This window comes from Pseudonaja textilis, chromosome 5 (genome assembly GCF_049901715.1).
Source record: "Pseudonaja textilis isolate UNSWEBS1 chromosome 5, rPseTex1.2, whole genome shotgun sequence".
NCBI lineage: Eukaryota > Metazoa > Chordata > Lepidosauria > Squamata > Elapidae > Pseudonaja > Pseudonaja textilis.
The window spans coordinates 39,240,669-39,261,309 of NC_141994.1; the positions used below are offsets into that span (position 1 = coordinate 39,240,669).

Below are 20,641 nucleotides of genomic sequence, written 5' to 3' on the forward strand. Positions count from 1 at the left end.
TCTAAAAGTGCTAACTGCAACTTAACATGCTCAGCTTTGTGAACTTAACTCTTCCCTTCTGGCTAAAATTTAAATTTTATATTAAAGGCTTTTGTTTGCCTCCTAAGCACCTCATTAGGCAAACAGCAGCAGTTAAGTTTAGAGTTGTGTGTTCCCCATTGTTTGCCTGCTTACTCTCTAGTAATCCCTTTCTCTCCAATAAATGTAAAAAGAAGATTAATTTCCTTCTTTCTAATTATCCCAGCATCAGGTTGATTCCAAAAAACAGAGGAGTGAAGAAAGAAGAGTATGATTTGAGTCAAGTTCTGGAAAATTTCCGAGCTGTTTGGGATTGTATTCTGACACTGTAAGTCAAATGAAAGCTGATGTAAAATAGTAAGCATAGCTGCAGTCACATGATTTTCACTTAGTAATTGCTTTGCTTAATGACCAAGTTGCCAATCCTAATTTTGGTTGCTAAATGAAGACTAAATTTTATTTGAAGTTTTCTGCTTTCATGAGCTATAGCTGACTTCATCAGATGCAGCTCCCTTTTGGTATTCCTTTTTAGTAAAGGGGCTGTCTGAAAGAGCTGCCTGTCAAAGAATGTCAGCTTCCTTTTTGTGGGGTGGAGAAATGAAATTCAGATCCTGATCATTTCAACTCCATTTCTGCACCCTTCCAAAGGAGTTCCCTCAGTGGTGGGATTCAAATTTTTTTTACTACCGGTTCTGTGGGCGTGGTTTGGTGGGCATGGCAGGGGAAGGATACTGCAAAATCTCCTGTTGGGGTGGTACTTCTCTGAACTACTCAAAATTTCTGCTACCGGTTCTCCAGAACTGGTCAGAACCTGCTGAATACCACCTCTGAGTTCCCTTCTATGCATCGAAAGGATCTTAACTCTTTCAGAGGGGTAGAGAAACACGAGTCAGAGCCTGAAGATCTGAGCTTGGTTCCTACATCCTGTTGAAGCTGATTCCTTCCACCCAGGGAAAGACACAGGCAGTTCTTTCAGCCAGCCCCTACAGAAAAGACAATCAGAAAGCAGAGAGCCAGCGCCATAAGTAAGGTGCATGAGGTACCTCAGTTAGGGTACCTTTAGCTGGCTTGGTGCAGGTGTGCATGAGTTTTTCTCAGCGGCTGAAAATTCTGCTTGGATTCTGGCGGCGAGGATTTTCAGCCACTGACCAGAACCTCCCAGAGCCTACCCCACCTTCCAGTGACATCCCACACTTCTTACCAGGGACTTCATTTGCTTAACAACATGCGTGATCACTTAACATCATCAACCGGAAGTGCTGGGATTGCAGTAATTGAGTAAAGCAATTACATGGACAGTCACATGACATCTTACTTAACAACAGCTTCACTCAATGCCTAAGATAATAAAATTATCTTACTTTAAGTGAACAATCTCATTCTCCAGATCCATATTTTGTTTACGAAGCTCTTCTAATTCTCGCTCTGATTCAGATGCTCTGACTCCCATAACGTGGTCAACAGTAACATTGCAGCTTTTGAGTTTCTTCTGCAAAGTATTTTTTTCTTTTTCAGCCCTGAAATATGTAATGTTTATGAATATATATACACACACATACATCATTAAAATAATCCATTATATATCCATTAAAACAAACCTTTTACTTCCTCTTGCAGCTTTATTCATTTTCAGTGTTTATTTAATAAAAAACACTTTTTAAAAAAGCATTTTCAAATGTGTGCTCTAGAAGCAATTTCTAAAAAAATATAGATTGCTATTCAAATTAATATATTACTGTTGAATTTATATATATATTATATATATATATATATATATATATATATATATATATATACATATACATATACACACACACACACACACACACACATATATATATTTGTTTTCTGAGGTTCTCATGGGTATTTGTATGTGGATCTTTGGTTGTTCGGGTTTTAGATACTTGAATCTTACGCGGAGAAAACCCGAACAACCAAAGATCCACATATATATATATATATATATATATATATATATATATATACATACACACACATACACACATCATACATACATACATACATACATACATAATGTTCTGCACTATATTTAATTTCAATTTTTGCTAATGATTACTTTTAGTAGTTCCTTGTGGTGGTTTCTGATGAAGTGGTAAGACTGTAAAATGAATTTATTAATGTGAAAAACATATTATGGCTCAGAATATATTTTTCATAGGAGATCAATTCTTATCAAATACATTTAAAGTGCGATAAGTTTTGGTATCATAATAAAAAAATGGAAAAAAATCAAACTAACTTGGAAAAAAGTTCCTTCATTGTGTTAAGCTGTTTGCTTAGGGTTTCTATCTCCTTTTCTTTTTCTTTCAGCTTGTTTCTCATTCCATCAGCTTTGGTCTGCCATTTTTTACCTTCCTCCCATTTAATTAATTCTTCCCTTGGATTCTATAAAGTGAAAAAAAAAGAACATTATTCCCCTTTAAAGGTTTGCAATTCATCAGTCTAATGAAGCATACATTTCTTGAAAATACGTGCCTCTGCATGTGTAAACAAATACTATATATAACGTAATATATTTTAATAAAAATACCATATATAATTACAAAATATGGGAGGGGCATAACAAGTCAGAGATAAGTTATATTGTCTAAGGACATTTTATATCATACTTTCAACACCCTGTCTTCTCTTGGATTCTTTTTTTCTGATTCATCACTCTTCTTTCCCAGCTCCATTTCCATTTTTTTAATTTTTCTTTGAAGTTCATCTATTAGAGTTTGCTCATCAGCCTTACTCTGAAAAATAAGGGATAGCTTATAGTTTCTATACATCACAAGTGATATGGTACTACAGCATTAGTATAAAGACAATCTGACAAGTATGAATATTTCATAATTAGCAATTTCGCAAGTTCGTTTGGAAAAAGTGGATACTACATAATTAATAGTTTGACTATAAATGTTGTTATATATTTTATTTACTGAAATGACATCGAACAAGATGCAAGAAACATGTGAAAGCATTCTTCAAGCTTAAAAAAGAAACCTAGATGGTGTAACAAATGTGTTCTAAGCAGATTTCTGCATGAATGCAGAATGACTTGTTTCATGACTGGATGATCAACTGCAGTGCTAAAAAAATAAAACCGTCAAAACCCACAAAAATGTCCTATGACAAAAAGGACTATTTACCTGAATTGAACTGGTTAATCTTTTATTCTGCTTTTTCAGTTCTTCATTCTCCTTTTCCATATCATCTTTCTGCCTTAGAACTTTAGTGTAGGCTTTCATTTTTTTCTGAAGTTCTTGATTTAAATCATCCATATCATTTAACAGAGAACTCTCTTTATTTTTGCTTAATTTAAGAGCATCTTTAAGTTTTAACAATTGGTCATTTAAATCTTCAATCTGACTCTAAAAAAAAATATATATATATATATATATATATATAAATTATTATTCAGGACAACCAAAGAATGATAGATACCATTAAATTTATAGAAAAAAAGGTTGAAAGCATTAATTTCTGACAATAGAAGATAGGGTCTTATCCTAGTCGCAAAACACAGGAAAATTCAGTTGTATTTATGGCTCCCAATTCAAAGCTAGAAATTGTTTTTTACCACTGCATCCATTTTCCCAATATTATCTACTTTTGCTGACTGTGATTTTACGATTCGTTTTATCTGAGAAAAAGATCTCTAACTAGGGTTTCCTGCTTGAATAGAAAATGGGCACCATGGGCAGGAAAGCCTCTACCCAGATTTCAGTTGCATATCAACAAATGCAGCCATTCCTGCAGCAGGAAGAAACAAGTCAAAATATCTGCTACAAGGAAGAGAAGAAAACTGGGAGCATTCAAGGCTTCGATATATTGTCTGGTAATAATATTTTTTTGTATGGATTACTATTGATTTTAGGAGTTTCTGTTCTGGCTATATGTTTTTCTAATGACTTTATATTTTGTTGTTGTAGACCAGGAGTGTCAAACAGTTGGTCCATGGGCTGGATGCATCATATGCAGGTCACGCCATCCCAGCTCCACAAAGGCAAAAAACATCACAATATGTCACATGATGTGATCTAGTTTGACACCCATGTTGTATAATTCATCCAAAATCAATAACTGAGGTGAAGAACTCTTACAGTTTGACACCCATGTTGTATAATTCATCCAAATTCAATAACTGAGGTGAAGAACTCTTACAGTGGTCCTTAAAAGTTTTTGAAACCTTTTAAATTGTCAATATTTCAGTGTAAATATGATTTAAAATGTGTTTTGTTTTCCTAAATCCTAAAACTAGAGAAAGAAAACCCAATTAAACAAACCAGTCAAAATATTATAGTGAAAAATTCAAAATGTTCACAAACTTTTAAGAACCACTTGGGTTGTTTGTTTTAAATTTACTTTGTTGTTTCCTTTCCTTTTATTTCCTGGCTAAAGCTGTAATGCAATTGAACTGAACTGCTAGTCTATTGGAAGAACCGAACTGCAATACTCTAGATGTTATTAATTATTCAAAATACCGTGTTTCTCAGAAAACACGACCCACCCCAATAGTAAGGCCAATCCTAATTTTTTGAGGGTGGGCCTAATATTACTCCTACCCCCAAAATAAGCCTGGGGATGGGCATGGCCAGCATGAGTGGTGGCACGGGCATGGGGGGGGGGCAAATGTCCAGCTGCAGAGCGGGGAGAAAGTCATTCTGCGCTGAAGCAGAGGCATTCCGAGCATTCAATATATCCCAGGATTGCAACACTGAAGATTCGGAATGGAGCCTTCTGCATTGCAATCCTGGGATACACTGAAGGCTCGGAGTGGAGTCGTTTTCATGAAAGGCAGAAAATGGGGAGGGGAATTTTCCTGTCTGTAATCCATTCCTCTTAGAGCAGGACCCTGCAAGGTTTGTTGTGGCGTTGCACTCATGAATGGTAGCACCTCCGTGAGCTTCATCACACCGGTGTAGCTGGCATCCTACCATGAGCAACTGCGCCAGTGTATCCAAACTCGCGGCAGTGCCACCGCTCGCAAGCACAATGGCACAACAATCCTTGCAGGGTCCTGTTTGAAGAGGCTGCACTAATATGACGAACCTCACAGCCGCCGCTCACACACACACTACAAAAAGCCTTGCAGGATCCTGGGATATGCTGAAAGCTCAGAGTGGAGCCATTTTTGTGAAAGGCAGGAAAATGTGAAGGGAGAGGGAGCTTGAGGAATAGATGACAGGCAGGAAAATCCCCCCTCTCCGTTTTCCTCCTGTTTGCCAAAACCCTACATTTCGAATGCTGAAGTTTTGGAATTGAGGCTTTTTGGCAAACAGGGAGGAAAATTGGGGGGGGGGGGGTTCCTGCCTGTCATTCTTCCCTCAGTCTGTGCTAAGCTTGTGGAGTAGCTCCTTTTGGCTGCTACAGAAGTGGCCCAGTGGAGAGGCAAGGGTGTACACGGGGCGCTTTCAGCTGCTAAAGAAGGGGACCGTTGGAGAGACAAGGCACATGGGGCATTCCTTTGGATAGAAGCAGCCCGGGGGGAGGAGCATTAAGACATCCCTCGAAAAGATGGCCTAGCCGTTTTTTTTAGGGATCTAAAAAAAATAAGGTCCTGTCTTATTTTCTAAGAAACATGGTTGTTGCAAAATACTATGATGTTTCAATTTATTATTGTTTTTCTAGGAAAATATTCAGAACCATATTCTTTTCTGATACATTATGTTAATAAGTATCTTCCTGTGAAAGCTCAGTTTGCAATACTTGTATTGCATTTCAAATTGTATTCTTTTGACTATGCTGCAGCAAACAAATACAAATAGTACTTCAGCTGTTACATTTCTTTCTGACTGTAAAAGTAATTTATTATTCTATATCCTGCTCCATTCTAGGAAAATGCCTTTTGTTATAGGAAGCATTATACATACATCTTCCAATTTTTGTATAATCCAGGTAGACTTATTTAAGCATTTATTTCAGATGTCCTGATATAGCAGAAATGTGTGTGACTGCGATTGTTATATCACACTGATATATCATCTTTTGATACTGTTTTTCCTGTTTAATCTGTTACAGATGTTTTGATAAAAGAAAATGATACTTCTGCCTCAAATAACTATTTCACAATAAATACTGTTCATCTAAAACCCAGAAAGATGAATGTTCTCTCAAAAGCTTGATGAGATGTCCTTCAAAAACTCTATCAGATAACTGTTAATAACTCAAGCTGAAAATTTTGAATATTAATGAATCATGTCTTGCTTTCTCAATTCATAGTTTCAGAAATTATCCAAATAATTACCCATTCTTTTATTTTAACTTGCCTCTTCTATTAATGATCCATTTTTATTAACAATTGCAATTAAGTTCTTAATTATTGGCTAGAAAAACTTTTGGGAAACCAATAATTTCCTAGCTTTCACTCAAAAAAACCAGAATAAAGGTTGGAATATTCAGTATCATAGATATTGGAGAGTCCAATACCGATTGAGGTCCTGGGCCACCAGGACAGAAGGAATAGCATTTCTATTTCCCATTATTTGGTTTAGGATAGATAGATAGATAGATAGATAGATAGATAGATAGATAGATAGATAGATAGATAGATAGATACAAATTTAAAAACTTAAAAACCAAATATGTAACTGAGAGAGAAAGCCGCTGTGAGAATTGCTGGTTGCTACTGCCCGATTCACATAAAGTTTTCATATAGCTACACCAATATTGCTTTCACCCTGTCATGTGTTGTCAACAAATGAACAAAATTAGGTTGTAAATGTATGCATTGGTCAGAAAGTATTTTTTAAAATCTTCAACAATGGTCGCTGAGTAGTTGTTAAATGAGGAGCAGGTACAGCTTTAATATGCATCCATCCCAATTGTGACATTTTTGGGGGACAAAAAATGTAATTTTCAAAGTGGGATATATTGCTGCTAGACACTGTTTTTGTATGAAAACAAACCAAACCAAAATTCTGGTTCCTTTTTACCTTCAATTCCTTTGTGTGCTTGTCAACAATTTGCTGAACATTCATATGTGCCTCCTTTTGTGATGCTACAGAAATTATCTGTTGCTCTGCAGCTGCTGTCATTTCTGATCGGAGTTCCAGAAGTGCCTTGCTCAAAGCCTAAAAATATCATTAAAAAGATACAAATGAGCTCTGCAAATAAAATAAAAAATAACTGTCATTGTATTTGTATATGTAAATAAACCCAGAATTTAACTTTCTTTAGAACTGGAGTTGCAACCTTTTCTGGATGAGGTCTTTGAATGACATCTTTGGAATAAACTCCAAAAATTAATAAATGATGTGACAGAAAGAAATATTTTATTTATAATTAACATTATTTATATAACTGTCTCTGTGTGTCTGTGTGCGCGTGCGCGCGTGTGTGTATATATATGCCAGCAAAAAAGGTATTTGTCACCAACAAAGGTACCAGGCCTTATTTTCAGGGGATGTCTAATTACTGACTCACCTTGCTGCCGTTGCACCAACAGCCCCGCCCAGCAAAAGCCTGCTGCCGCCCCACTTATTCTGTGGCTCATGTCTCCCCCGGCCTCCATTTCACTATCAGAGGCCTTTGGAAAGACCTCTACAGCTAAGAAACAAACTCTGGATTGACATGTGCAGCGCCTCCTAGCTTCTGTTTTGCCATCTGAGGCCATCTGGAAAGCCCTCTGCAGCTGAAAAAAGAGCTCTGGATAGATCCAGGGCTCTGTTATTGGCTGCAGATGCCTTTCTGGAAAGGCCTGATGGCAAAACGGAGGCCAAGGATGATGCGTGTGAGTGATGGCAAGTGGCCACAGAAGTAGGCCTGCAAGGTGAGGCAGGTGTCGAGGTGTGGGAGGCCTGGTAAGTATGGCAGCTTCACCCCCCCATCTAAATTTTTACCATGCATCTCACCTGATTCTATGTACCCCAGACTGATACAGATAATCAGAGTTGGAAGGGACCTTGTAGGTCATCTAGTCCAACCCCCCGCCCAAGAGGGAGACCCTATACCATTTCTGATAAATGGCAGTCCAATCTCTTCTTGAAAGTCTCAAGTGATGGCGCTCCCACAACTTCCAAGGGCAAGCTGTTCCATTGGTTGATTGTTCTCACTGTCACAAAGTTTCTCCTTATTTCCAGGTTAAATCTCTCCTTGTTCAGTTTCCATCCATTATTCCTTGTCTGGCCTACAGGAGCTTTAGAAAATAGCTTGACCCCTTCCTCCCTGTGGCAGCCCCTCAAATATTGGAAGATTGCTATCATGTCTCCCCTGGTCCTTCTCTTCACTAGACTAGCCAAGCCCAGTTCCTGCAACCGTTCATTGTATGTTTTAGCCTCCAGTCCCCTAATCATCCTGGTTGCTCTTCTCTGTACTTTTTCTAGAGTCTCAACATCTTTTTTATAATGTGGTGACCAAAACTGGATGCAGTACTCTAGGTGTGGTCTTACTAAGGCTTTATAGAGTGGTATTAGTTCTTCCCTTGAGCTTGACTGTATCCCTCTGTTAATGCAACTTAGGATTGCATTAGTTTTTTTTGGCGGCTGCTGCACACTGCTGGCTCCTATTTAGCTGGTTGTCCACTAAGACTCCAAGATCCCTCTCACAGTTACTGCTATTGCGCCTGGTTTCACCCAGTCTATATGTGTACTTTTAGTTTTTCCTGCCTAAGTATAGGACTTTACTTTTCTCTACACTGAATTTTATTAGATATGGCCCAGTGTTCTAGTCTGTCAAGATCCATCTGGATCTTGAGCCTATCTTCTTGGGTGTTAGCTATTCCTGCCAGCTTAGTATCATCTGCAAATTTGGTAAGTTCCCCTTCTATTCCCTCATCTGTCGTTAATGAAGATATTGAAGAGTACTGGGCCTAAGACAGAACCTTGTGGCACCCCACTGCTTACTTCCCTCCATGTAGACTTAGACCCATTAAGGACTACTTGTTGAGTACGGTTTGCCAGCCAGTTGCAAATCCATCTAGTGGTGGTGCTATCTATTCCACTTTTTTCTAGCTTACTAAGAAGTAGGTTGTGGTCTACTTTATCAAATGCCTTGCTGAAATCTAAATATATTATGTCCACAGTATTTTGCTGGTCTACTAATTTAGTCACTGTGTTGAAGAATGAAATAAGATTGGTTTGGCATGATCTGTTTTTAACAAACCTGTGCTGACTGCTAGTTATTACTTTACTTGTTTCTAGATGTTGGCAGATCTGTTTTTTATGATCTTCTCCAGTATCTTCCCGGGTATTGATGTTAGGCTGATTGGTCTATAGTTTCCTGGGTCTATTTTTTTTCCCTTTTTTGAAGATGGGAACCACATCAGCTCTTTTCCAGTCCTCTGGTAGTTCCCCAGTGCTCCAGGATTTTTGAAAGATATGGTGCAGTGGTTCTGAGATGACCTCTGCCAGCTCCTTTAAAACTCTGGGATATAATCCATCAGGCCCTGGTGATTTGTTTTCATCAAGATCAGACAGGTGCTCTCTTACTAATTTTTTGCTTATTTTAACTTTTATTTCTGGTCTGTCTTTTACAGTTATGTTTTTGGTGGGTTGAGCTGGATTGGGCGCACATGTAAAAATCAAATTAGAACTTACTTCTGGGCTAAGTTGTATTTTCGGGGAGACATGGTATGTATATATATCCTCAACGTATGACTACAATTGTGGTCAAAATTTCTGTTGTTAAGTGAGACACTTTGTTAACTGAGTTTTGTCCCATATTATGACATTTCCTGCCTCAGTTGTTAATAATCACTGCAGTTAATAAGTTAGTAACCCGGTTAAGTGAATCTGGCTTTTCCATTGATTTTGCTTGTCAGAAGGTTGCAAAACCTTGATCATATGGTCACAAAAGGTCATATGAACTTGGTATACAGCAATGGTCATAAATATGAACCAGTTGCCAAACATCTGAATTTTGATCACATGACCATGGGACTGCTACAAAGGTCATAACTGTGAAAAAAAGTCTTAAGTCACTTTTTTCAATGCTGTTGTAACCTTGAATGGTCACTAAATCAACTGTTGTAAATTGAGGAGTGTGTGTCTGTGTCTGTGTCTGTGTGCCTGTGTGCCTGTGTGTGCATGTGTGTAACAGTCCAAAGTCAGTTAAGGCATCTCAGGGACTGGACAGGTCAGGATAGAAAGGAATGAAAGGACCATCTTTATTTTGCAGTCATCACGCAAACCAAGTAGAACAAAGGAAAGACACGCTATACCATTATTGAAACACTCAAGTCTTCCAGCTCTGAAAAAATGTTGGCATATAGGGAGCTTTTCTGTTTTCATTTACAATTTTTAGTATGGCTTATAAAATGGCTTTGGCTATCTTTGAATAATATACTTAACCAAAAAGCTTTTTAATGATTGCACCCGTCCCCTCCCTAAAAATTGTGAAAGTATCATACTTACTTTTTGTTGCTTTTCTTTTAAAGCTAGCTGATTCTTTAGTCGTTCCACTAGATTCTTCATTGTAGTTGTTGGAGACCTGCTATTTGCTTCTCTTTGTATCTCCAACTCACTTTTTATATTCAGTAGCTCTTTTCCCATTTTTGACAACAAACTCCTTAATTCTTCTATTTCATCTTGCAGTCTTTTAACTCTACCTTGATGCTCCTCCTCAAGCCTAGTGCAACAAAATTATATATATAATTGAATTCCACTATTAAATTGAGCACAGCCAGGTAGACTAAGAAACATTCAAACATTATTCATAAATATTTCTCAAAATATTTATATCAAAATTTAAACTAATTTACTGGTAACTAAACTTAGTGATGTTATTAAAAGGCGAGGAGTGAGACAATGATAAAAGCTCTAAAATATTATTCAATTAATTTTAAATTTATATAGTGATAATTAGTTCAAAATTTAATTACTTATGCAACAGAGAAGAGCAACGAGGATGATTAGGGGACTGGAGGCTAAAACATACAACTAACGATTGCAGAAACTGGGCTTGGCTAGTCCAGTAAAGAGAAGGACCAGGGGACACATGATAGCAGTCTTCCAATATTTGAGAGGCTGCCACAGGGAGGAAGGTTCAAGCTATTTTCTAAAGCGCCTGTAGGCCAGACAAGGAATAATGGATGGAAACTGAACAAGGAGAGATTTAACCTGGAAATAAGGAGAAACTTTCTGACAGTGAGAACAATCAACCAATGGAACAGCTTGCCCTTGGAAGTTGTGGGAGCGCCATCACTTGAGACTTTCAAGGAGAGATTGGACTGCCATTTATCAGAAATGGTGTAGGGTCTCCCGCTTGGGCAGGGGGTTGGACTAGATGACCTACAAGGTCCCTTCCAACTCTGATTATCTTTTATCTGTTATCTGTTACAAGACTCAGTTGTAAGTCAAGAAAACTGGTCAAGTTTTTCTAAAGATGAACCATGCAGAAGTATCACAACTTCAGTTTATACTTACTGGGCCCTGATGTTATCAAACTCCTTGATTTTTACTGCAGTTATCTGCTTTTGCTTCTGTAAGTCAGACGATGCTTTCTTTAATTTGCTGAGAAGGGAATTAAGGGAACTATCCTGTTCTGCTATAGTTTGTTCCAGTTCTGCCAGACGAATTAAATGCTTACTTGCCGGAACAGCTAAAGAAGGCTTTCGAATCAACTCCTATAGAACAACAAAGATTGAAATAAATTTTTCTGTACTCATTTATTTCATTTTAATATTTTAACATCAAAAATCAAAATTTCTTGCCAATATATCGTAAGAAGAAGTTAATTTAGTTCATATAATTCTCAATTCAGAACATACACATCAGTCAAAATTAGGAACTTTCAAAGTCACAAGAATTTCATTAGTAGATTTAAATATTCTCCTTAAAGTCATCATTAGGATGATATATTTTTCTTCAGATCAGTGTGAAAAATGGTCATAAGTCACTTTTTTCAGTGCCTTTGTAACTTTTGTAACAATTACTAAGCAAACTGTTGTAAGTCAGGGACTATATGTACAAGTTAATGTTTATCTGCATAATGAAATAGCAAATATTGCCCATTTCTTTGTATTTCCTCACAGGAATTGCTCCAAATAAAAGGTTAAGAGTGTCAACTCAACCTGTTAGTTCCATCAGTGGGGTAGCTAGTTTAATAATAAAAACAATAATAATGTGCAAGTATGACAAAAGAAAGCAGATAGTATCAACGATGATAGGTGCCTTGGTTCAAGTGGTGCTCCAATTGAATCCCAATCCCAGTTCAATTGGAGCACCACTTGAACTCCACTGACATTGATAAAATCAACACCAGTCAATTGCAAAAGGCAGCTTCATCTGAATCCCTGATGTCCTGCACTGATACCTTGAATACTATGAAATAATATCACCTTATCCCAGGTCACGGGAAAGGCTCAATAGGTGGGCAAAAATGCCACATCCAGTCTAAACTTCTGGTTGACTGCACAATCAACCATAATAATTTTTCTGTTTTACCTTTATGCCATAAGCATTTAGTTTAGAAACAAATAAAACTTCTTATACTTACTAAAGCTGTTTGCTTGAATTTATTAAAGGAACTGTCAACGTGTACATCTAATTTCTGGTGCAGAACTCTGAGCTCTTCTTCATGTTTCTTTGCAATTTCTTCTTGTTCCTAAATAATACATTTACGTTTCTTATAACAATAGACTTTGATAATTTCTGCTATTTCATTTAATTATTAAAAACAGGTGAGAATACATACACACACACATACATACATACATACATACATACACACACATGTTCATTCATTCAGTGATTTAGACTCATTTTGTTTCTGCAGACTTATTCCTCCCAAATCTATTCAAATACTAAATCAGATTACAAAATACAAAGAAAGCCAAACTAACTGTCCACATTTTACATTTTCAAAATAAGATTACTTATAACTTTAATATGTGACCTTCTTATATTTCTTTTTTCTTCTTTGTCCCTATTAAACTGTTACTTTCATTCCTTTATATGCCTACCTAGGAGTGTTTTTCATAAATGATGCACAAAAATATTCAAGAAAAATAACTGAAATAATAGGAAGATGCCAACAGAAAGTATTGGTGTACAGTGTTTTTTTTTCCCAAGCCTAACCACAAATCCCATTATGAAACCTAAATATTCAACCTTCATTTTTATTTAAGAATTCTAAATTATAATACCTCTCGTGCTTTGGCCAAAAGATGTTGGTACTTCTTCAGAATTTCTTCTTTTTGATTTAATCTAGCTTGCATATTTGCAATGGTCTGATGTGCGATTTTCAGAGCATGGGGGTAGGTGTTATCATCAATTTGATCTAGCTGCGCTACCAATTTCTCTCTTTCGGATGATGCTGGCAATTGCAGTCTTAGTTCATTTATGACTTTGTCTCGTGACAAGATGTTTTGCTCTGCTTTCCACAAAGCGGCTTCTTTTTCTTTTAGCTTCTGAAACAAAGAAAATCCATATTATTGAAAATTGGTTATAATTAATTTCAGCAATATGTACATTTTACATGACATTTCAATCAATTATGCTTCTATTGTGATATGATCAGCCTTAAATATAAAACGTGTGCGGATTTTTTTAAAAAAAACAACCCTACAACTTTGTAACCTTCTCCGAATTAAAAATACTAGAAGAGCAGGAAGGAAGGTTTATGGTGGTGTGGGTAAAAGTGGAGTGATAATGATAATGGAGGCAACTGCAAGAGAAGGAACTCAGGATTTTCTAGTTAGCAGCTCTGGAAACAGAAAATATAAAAAAATAATAACAGGAGATAATTTGGGGAGAGCTAGCTAGTTTTTGCTAAAGACATTTAGTTTTATCTTTCATTGCTTAGATCCTGTACAATCAGATCCAGTTACAACTTTCAAAATGCCAATAGTAATACATTTATTTGTTTATCTTGTCATCATAGCTAAAAAATGAACTTTAATTTATCAACTAATAAGTTGACATGTTAAACTATCACAAAATAATTTAAACTCGTAGATTAAGGCTTAAGTAGTCAGAATTTGATCATCCTACTAGTTAATGGTAATCACAAAAATTAAAATGCTTTTATCAAGAAATCAAATTAAATTGATATCATTATGCTGACATTTCATTAACAACATTTTCTATTTTTCCATTTTCACTTAGGTAAACCTAAGAAATTTTGGTCTCAGTTAACACTCTCAGGTTTCCAGCTTATATACTATTTAAGTGATAATTATTGTAAATTATTTGTGGAAAGTAATTAAAAACAGAGTTCCTAAGCTTGCTTGAATAATGATAATTTTCTCCCTCTCTTGGTCTGATAACATCATTAAAAGCAAAAGATTCAATTAGGTGAGTAGTTCTATTACCTCTTCTACAGATTTGCAGGTGGCTTGCATTTCCAGAATTGTTCGACTTTGTTCCCTAACTGTTTTAAGAGCTTGCTCAAGCTGATGTGGAAGAGTCAAGCTAGGATCTGGAAGTGTACCTGCAGCTTCATTAAACTGTAAACGAGAGAAGTAAATGGAAGATAAAGAAAGCAGCTCCCCACCAAAAAATATGGCTCTATTATATAGCTTTAAATCAATGTAATTACCTTCTGAGCTGTACTTAATAGGTTCTGTTTCTGACTGTCATATATATCCAGCTGACGTTCTAATTCTACTTCTCTTTTATCCCAGGCCATCTGTCGCTCCTCATGGAACTACAATTTTATATGAAGAATGACATCTAAGAATGACACCACTATAGCACAATGGTATAAATAAACTTAAATGCAAAAAATGTTTTTATGAAAGATTAACAACAGTAATATTCTTAAGAGTACATAATTTTTTTGAAGAAAAAAATTGATAGTGGTATTTTTTCTGTACCTGGCCCTGCTGAACAATTTCTTCTTCCAAATGATTGATTGTCTGTTCATATTCAGAGAGGATATTTTTTAAATATTTAATCTCCTCATTTTTCCTGGATAATTCACGATTTAGTTTAAGTTGTTGGAGGCGAAGTTCTTCAATTTTCACATGCCACTCAATTACCTGATAATTTATAACAAATCAAGTCTCAACAATAATTTAAACAACACAATTAATTAATTCCAGTAAAGTAGTATAATAGTCAAGAATTGAACAACCATTATAACTTTTTAGCAAGGAATAAAAGGCTTTGAAATAAGGAATTCTTGATGTCCCTATACAAAGTTTAGTGTACATCTAAAATCTCTTCACATTTTGGTCCTAACTAACAAGATGACTTTATAAAGGAAATATAAATCACTGTGCACCACTAAGAAGGCTAGAAAGACATGCATATAGACAGGGGTGATAAGAATAATATCCAAAGCCTGATCTGGCATATGCAGGATTACATATAAAAGCTTTCAATTTAAGACTGAATGTCTCAAACCTTTTGTGCTCCTCTTGCATCTTTTAAAGTGGCTACTAGTTCTTCTATTCCTTTTAATTTCATCTCCATCTCCACTGCTCTGTTCTCTGCATTTCGACGTTCTTGCTGAGCTTTCTTGATATCTTCCATAGTTTTAAGTTTGTCATTCTGCAGTTGAATCATAGTCTTGGAGAACTTCTCTTGTTGAGCTAAGGGCAAAGCACCACTAAATTGCCTCCGTAATGACTGAACAGTTTGGCGTAAATGTTTGACTCTATTCTTCCCTTCAACTCTTGCATAATACAATGCTTGCTCTTTATCATCCAATTTTTGCTCTAAGCGCATATTAGCGATCTCTGCCTTCTGAAGTTTTGATGTTGCAGCTGCCAACTTAGTCATAGCTGTAGCCTCACTAACCTGAATGGCCACAATATGCTGATGTAATTTTGCAATAAGTGTTTTTTCATCTGATTGTACCTATAATCCCCAAAAATAAAAATAAATTAAATGTGTTTAAAAGAATAATACTACAAAGAACACTAAAAATTATGCTGGGTATCAGAAATCCCACCTGATAATCCAAAATCTGCATTCTGAGTGATTCCACTTCCTTATCTCTCGATTGTTGCCGATTCTCCAGTGCAGTAACTTGTGCCTTAGCAATATCAGAAAGCTCCTTTAACCTTATAGCAGAGACACATGAAAGCTTTCTTTATAATAACCCCCAGTTTCATAACTTTGGAATAAAAAGTTAATTTAACAAAAGAAATCTGTCTTAATATTTTCCCATTAAAAAGATCTTGTGACATACATATATAGGAAAAAGATGATCTGCTGGGTAAATATCAATATACTTCCTCAGTTTTCAGCAAAGGGATACAGTTTAAAACTTACTTTGATATCTCAATCTTGAGTTCAGTTTCACTTTTCTCTAGCTCCATTATTCGATGTTTATCCACATCACTTATTTCTTTACTCACACTGTTTGACAGTTCATCTCGCAAAGACTGTTCTACCTTCTGTGCTTCAAGGTTGATTTTTGTAAGCTAAGAAAAATCAAATTGAAATGAATTTCACTGAGGTAATATATAACGATGTCCAAACATACAGCTGGATTATTTATATCATGTATATTTTTATATTCTTAAATCTGAAGAATAAGATTTTAAAAACAGGCATCTGGCTAGGGCTTAGCATTTAAATGTAGCTTTGTTTTCAGTTGCATCTGTAACTCCTTGTGACTTACTAAACTAGAAGGAAACACAATCAGTCTATATCTATTGCATATTTCACTCAGTGCAAAAAATCTAGGTAAAGTGTTTTCATGCAATTACATTCACAGATTTCAAAGCATACATTTAAGGAACTATGTATGAAATCATAATCTCTACAAATACTGAAATAAAGATCTAGTAAAGTGTGTAGTACCTAGGCTAAATCTATGAGAAGAGGAGAGAAGATATGTATATATTTAATCTGACAGCTGTTTATACTGTTAGAACTTGGGATGTTACATTACAGCATAAGACATTTATCTTTGAAATACATACAGGAGTTTGATCTTTTATGTCAAATTGCAAATTTCAGCAACATCATAAAATAATACAGCAGCAACATCATAAAAAATAATTTATAATATATTACAGCAAATGTTTTTGTTGCTGTTTGTTTTGAAAGAGTTATAACCCATTACAATCCCAGCTGATGATACAAAGTTGTAATTCTTTTCATCCAATCCATTACCAAAAGGCAGAAATGAATGGCAGAAACCTGAAGCAGCAATGAGATTTCCAAAGCAAAACTCACTTACAGTCTTTTGCCAATTTACTTGAAATACAGCTCACTAAATCAATGGAAGCTACTCATAGGTAAACATGTATATTATTGCACCTTTTACATCAGTATAGATCTTGAGCATGTACATGCTCCCTGTTTTAATCAATTGCCCCTAAAAGCCTCTATCACCATGAATTCTTTTTAAAACCAACAAGTTAACTCAATGACAGATAATTACAAAAACAAAAGCAATCTATAATTGTATCAAACACTTTATACAAGCTACATAATAAAGCTTAATAACCACCTCAGCAAATTTTGTTTCCAGTTCAAAGTTACGTTCTTCTGCTTGTTTTAATGTATATCGTAGTTGTTCATACATTCTCTGACAATGTTCTGCTCTCTGACGTTCATTTAGTTCCTTCATTTCAAGCATAGTAATTTTCTTAGAAATAGAAACAATCTCACTGTTGGTTATGGACTTTGTAGCTTTGTCTGTAGCACTGTCTCCTAATAACAGCAATAATATAATCATTATCATCATGTATAATAAAATGCTACTCAGATGTACTACATACCTTAAACAGAAATAAAATATAATACTACTGTTATAGAGGAACAATATGTTAAATTTTCCAAAATGTTTATTCTTTTAATATAAAAATAGGAACATGACCCAGCAGTCTAATGATCATTTAATTATAGCAGATTAATAATTTGTTGATGATTTAATCCCATTTGTGAATTTGGAATACTTCATTTTTTCACTTAAGGCAGAAGAAACCAATTTTCCCAAATAGGACAAACCATCTAACATGTTAATGTTCTAATAATACAAAAGAAAGGAAATAGAGATATATCTAAATACTATGTTCTTTGTTCAACTCAATACATGGATGTAATTAAGAATCTTACTCTTGCCAAATTTAAAATGTGAAATTGGTATTCCATCACTTCCCAAGTAAAAATAAAAATATATAAACTTGTCAAATTGCTAGTTTTACAGAAAAAAAGTAAAATGTATTACCATATCTTTTTACCGTAACTATGTGCTTACCAAGTTTTGCTGTTTGTTCCCAGGCTTGTTCAATTGTATGAAATTTCTCCTTTGTAATTTCTAGTTCCTTATTCAAAGATTCTATCTGATTTTTCAGAGATGTGTTCTCATGCTATGAAGGAACATGTAAAGGTACATTATTTTTCTACTGTAAATATAATTTGAATGGAATAACAGTACTGATTTTTCTATGTTAATTTGAATGAAATATACTTTGACTTTAACAAGAGTTTCCTGGGACCACTCCATAAAGTTCTCTTTCTAATTCTTGGTGATAATGAAGCATATAATTGGATTTGATAACAGCTCAAAAAGTAAATGAAGGGATGAAGGGAACAATATAAAGTTTCTTCAAAGTAATATAATAGAAATAATATTACCTCAAGGTGTTCCACATTGTTTGTTCTTTGAATAAGCAAGTTATCTCTTTGAAGCATATCCCTGTATTTAGCAGTTAACTCATTATATTGTTTATTAGCCATTTCAAGGTCATTTAGAGGTACACTATCATCCAATGCTTTTTGCAATGCTGCTATCTTGAAAGTTGCCATTTCCTAAATTGAAAAAGAGAATGTTGTCAATAGTCCAAAGGAAATTATTATTCCAAGAGTTACTAGAAACATATCTGTAGGAGTGGCTGAGCTTGGAGACAGAGTCAAAAGAAGAATCAGTCTAGAGTTTTTATGTTGCACAAGCAGACCAAGTCCAAACCTTCATGAAAGCCAGCTGGGCAGCTTTGGGCCAGACACACTCTCAATCCAAATCACCTCACAGGGTTATTATTATGGGGAACATAGAAGGAGTATATATGTGTTGGATATATTTTCCACCCTGAACTACTTGTAAAAATAACAAAGGTGGGATACAAATAAATAAGCAAACTCTAATCTAGTGCCAAAATAGTGCTAACCATTAGTTGACTGCATTCCTGTGCATAGGCATGAGCAGGGGTGGGATATGACAGGGTTAACTACCGGTTCAGGATTGGGCCAGACATACTCTCAATCCAAATCACCTCACAGGGTTATTATTATGGGGAACATAGAAGGAGTATATATGTGTTGGATATATTTTCCACCCTGAACTACTTGTAAAAATAACAAAGGTGGGATACAAATAAATAAGCAAACTCTAATCTAGTGCCAAAATAGTGCTAACCATTAGTTGACTGCATTCCTGTGCATAGGCATGAGCAGGGGTGGGATATGACAGGGTTAACTACCGGTTCGGGTTTTACGAGCTTCCCTGCAGGCTGCGCACCTGTAAATCGTCATCAGCAGCTGCCTGCAGAGAAGCAGCCTTTGAAACAACCCTCTTTTTCTGCTTTTCTAACTGCAGCTGTGCCTTGTTCGGCTGCTAAAGTTGAAAAATCAGGAAATAAAGATCAGGTAAGAGCCCGGGTGTGTAGGTGGGCAAAAACATCAGCAGACATAGAACCAGTTCTATGTCTGCTGCTCTTCAGAGCTACCAGTTCTACAGAGGTGGACAGAACTGGTAGAAACCCACCCCTGGACATGAGCAATAAATCAATTTAATTGAAACTTAATGTTTTTTCCACCTGATATTAACCTTGCCAATTCCTCTCTCTAAAACTTTTCAACAGACTGCAATGAAAACACCAGAATGGCATCTGAACTACAGACTGGAGAAGCAGCTGCACAACCCACTTTGAATGCTGTTCTACACCACTAAGATGGTTTGGAAACCAAGATATGCAATACGTCAGCCAAGATGCACAATGTCAGCTATGATGCTTCAAATTGGTCCAACAAATGAAGTATTTGCCTCGCCCTATGCCAAGTCTCTCCCTATGCCAATAGCTCCAGCACCAACACCTGCTCTGGCAGAGCTACCTATTTTACAGAGAACTCACAGCAGCTTGCCAGAAAGGTTTGGAAGTCAGAAAAGATGAGAACTTTCATAGCACAACATGAGTTGCTTATGGACAACTGGGCAGTGGAATTTCCAACTGACTGGTTGCAAGTTTTCTTTTTAAGAGTGTTTCCTCGTAGCCTCAGCATCTCAAAGGGCTCTCCCCTTCATTGAACACAATGACACTATTATGGTAACTATCAGAGCTACAGGGGCCAGGTCAGGAATCTGTTAAGAGAGATTACAGCAACATACAGGATTCATGAGCTTGATAACACATAATCAATTTATGTATAACTGATCCATACAGTATGATGAACAAATTTGGATAAAGTAACATACTTTGAACCTTTGCAAAGATCCAATCTTCTCTCGAACTGTTACCTCCATTGATATCATCTCAGTCTTCATTTTCTCATTTTCTTTGCGAAGATGCTTTTCCATTTCAAGCAATGTTGTGTATTGTCTTGATACTGATCTTTCATTGACTCTCAGAACAGTAATTTTTCTACTATAATCCATTAATAGTTGTTTAGTATCATCAGTATCCTTTTCAAGTGCATCCAATAAATCCTGTGGAAAGTTTCCATTTTTATAGACATTGTAGTCAACATTTGGTAAGCCTTATACTCATGCATAATTAACAGAT

At 35.9% G+C, this 20,641-nt stretch overlaps 1 protein-coding gene across 6 annotated transcripts in view; it reads right to left on the bottom strand.

Moving 5' to 3' along the window:
• The window catches only part of CEP290 (centrosomal protein 290), a 60,029-nt gene that overhangs the window by 11,250 nt on the left and 28,138 nt on the right, over positions 1-20,641 (bottom strand). For all 6 annotated transcript variants that reach the window (XM_087934542.1, XM_087934541.1, XM_087934539.1 and 3 more), the window contains 19 exons: positions 20,335-20,565; positions 18,501-18,674; positions 18,121-18,232; positions 17,371-17,573; positions 16,182-16,333; positions 15,859-15,970; positions 15,309-15,764; positions 14,777-14,941; positions 14,500-14,607; positions 14,273-14,407; positions 13,106-13,369; positions 12,457-12,564; positions 11,385-11,584; positions 10,374-10,587; positions 6,957-7,094; positions 3,171-3,392; positions 2,649-2,774; positions 2,279-2,424; positions 1,380-1,535 (listed from right to left, as the gene is read on the bottom strand). In XM_087934542.1, the coding sequence (XP_087790668.1) occupies positions 1,380-1,535; positions 2,279-2,424; positions 2,649-2,774; positions 3,171-3,392; positions 6,957-7,094; positions 10,374-10,587; positions 11,385-11,584; positions 12,457-12,564; positions 13,106-13,369; positions 14,273-14,407; positions 14,500-14,607; positions 14,777-14,941; positions 15,309-15,764; positions 15,859-15,970; positions 16,182-16,333; positions 17,371-17,573; positions 18,121-18,232; positions 18,501-18,674; positions 20,335-20,565 (3,422 nt within the window). The remainder of the gene's footprint in view (positions 1-1,379; positions 1,536-2,278; positions 2,425-2,648; positions 2,775-3,170; positions 3,393-6,956; positions 7,095-10,373; positions 10,588-11,384; positions 11,585-12,456; positions 12,565-13,105; positions 13,370-14,272; positions 14,408-14,499; positions 14,608-14,776; positions 14,942-15,308; positions 15,765-15,858; positions 15,971-16,181; positions 16,334-17,370; positions 17,574-18,120; positions 18,233-18,500; positions 18,675-20,334; positions 20,566-20,641) is intronic.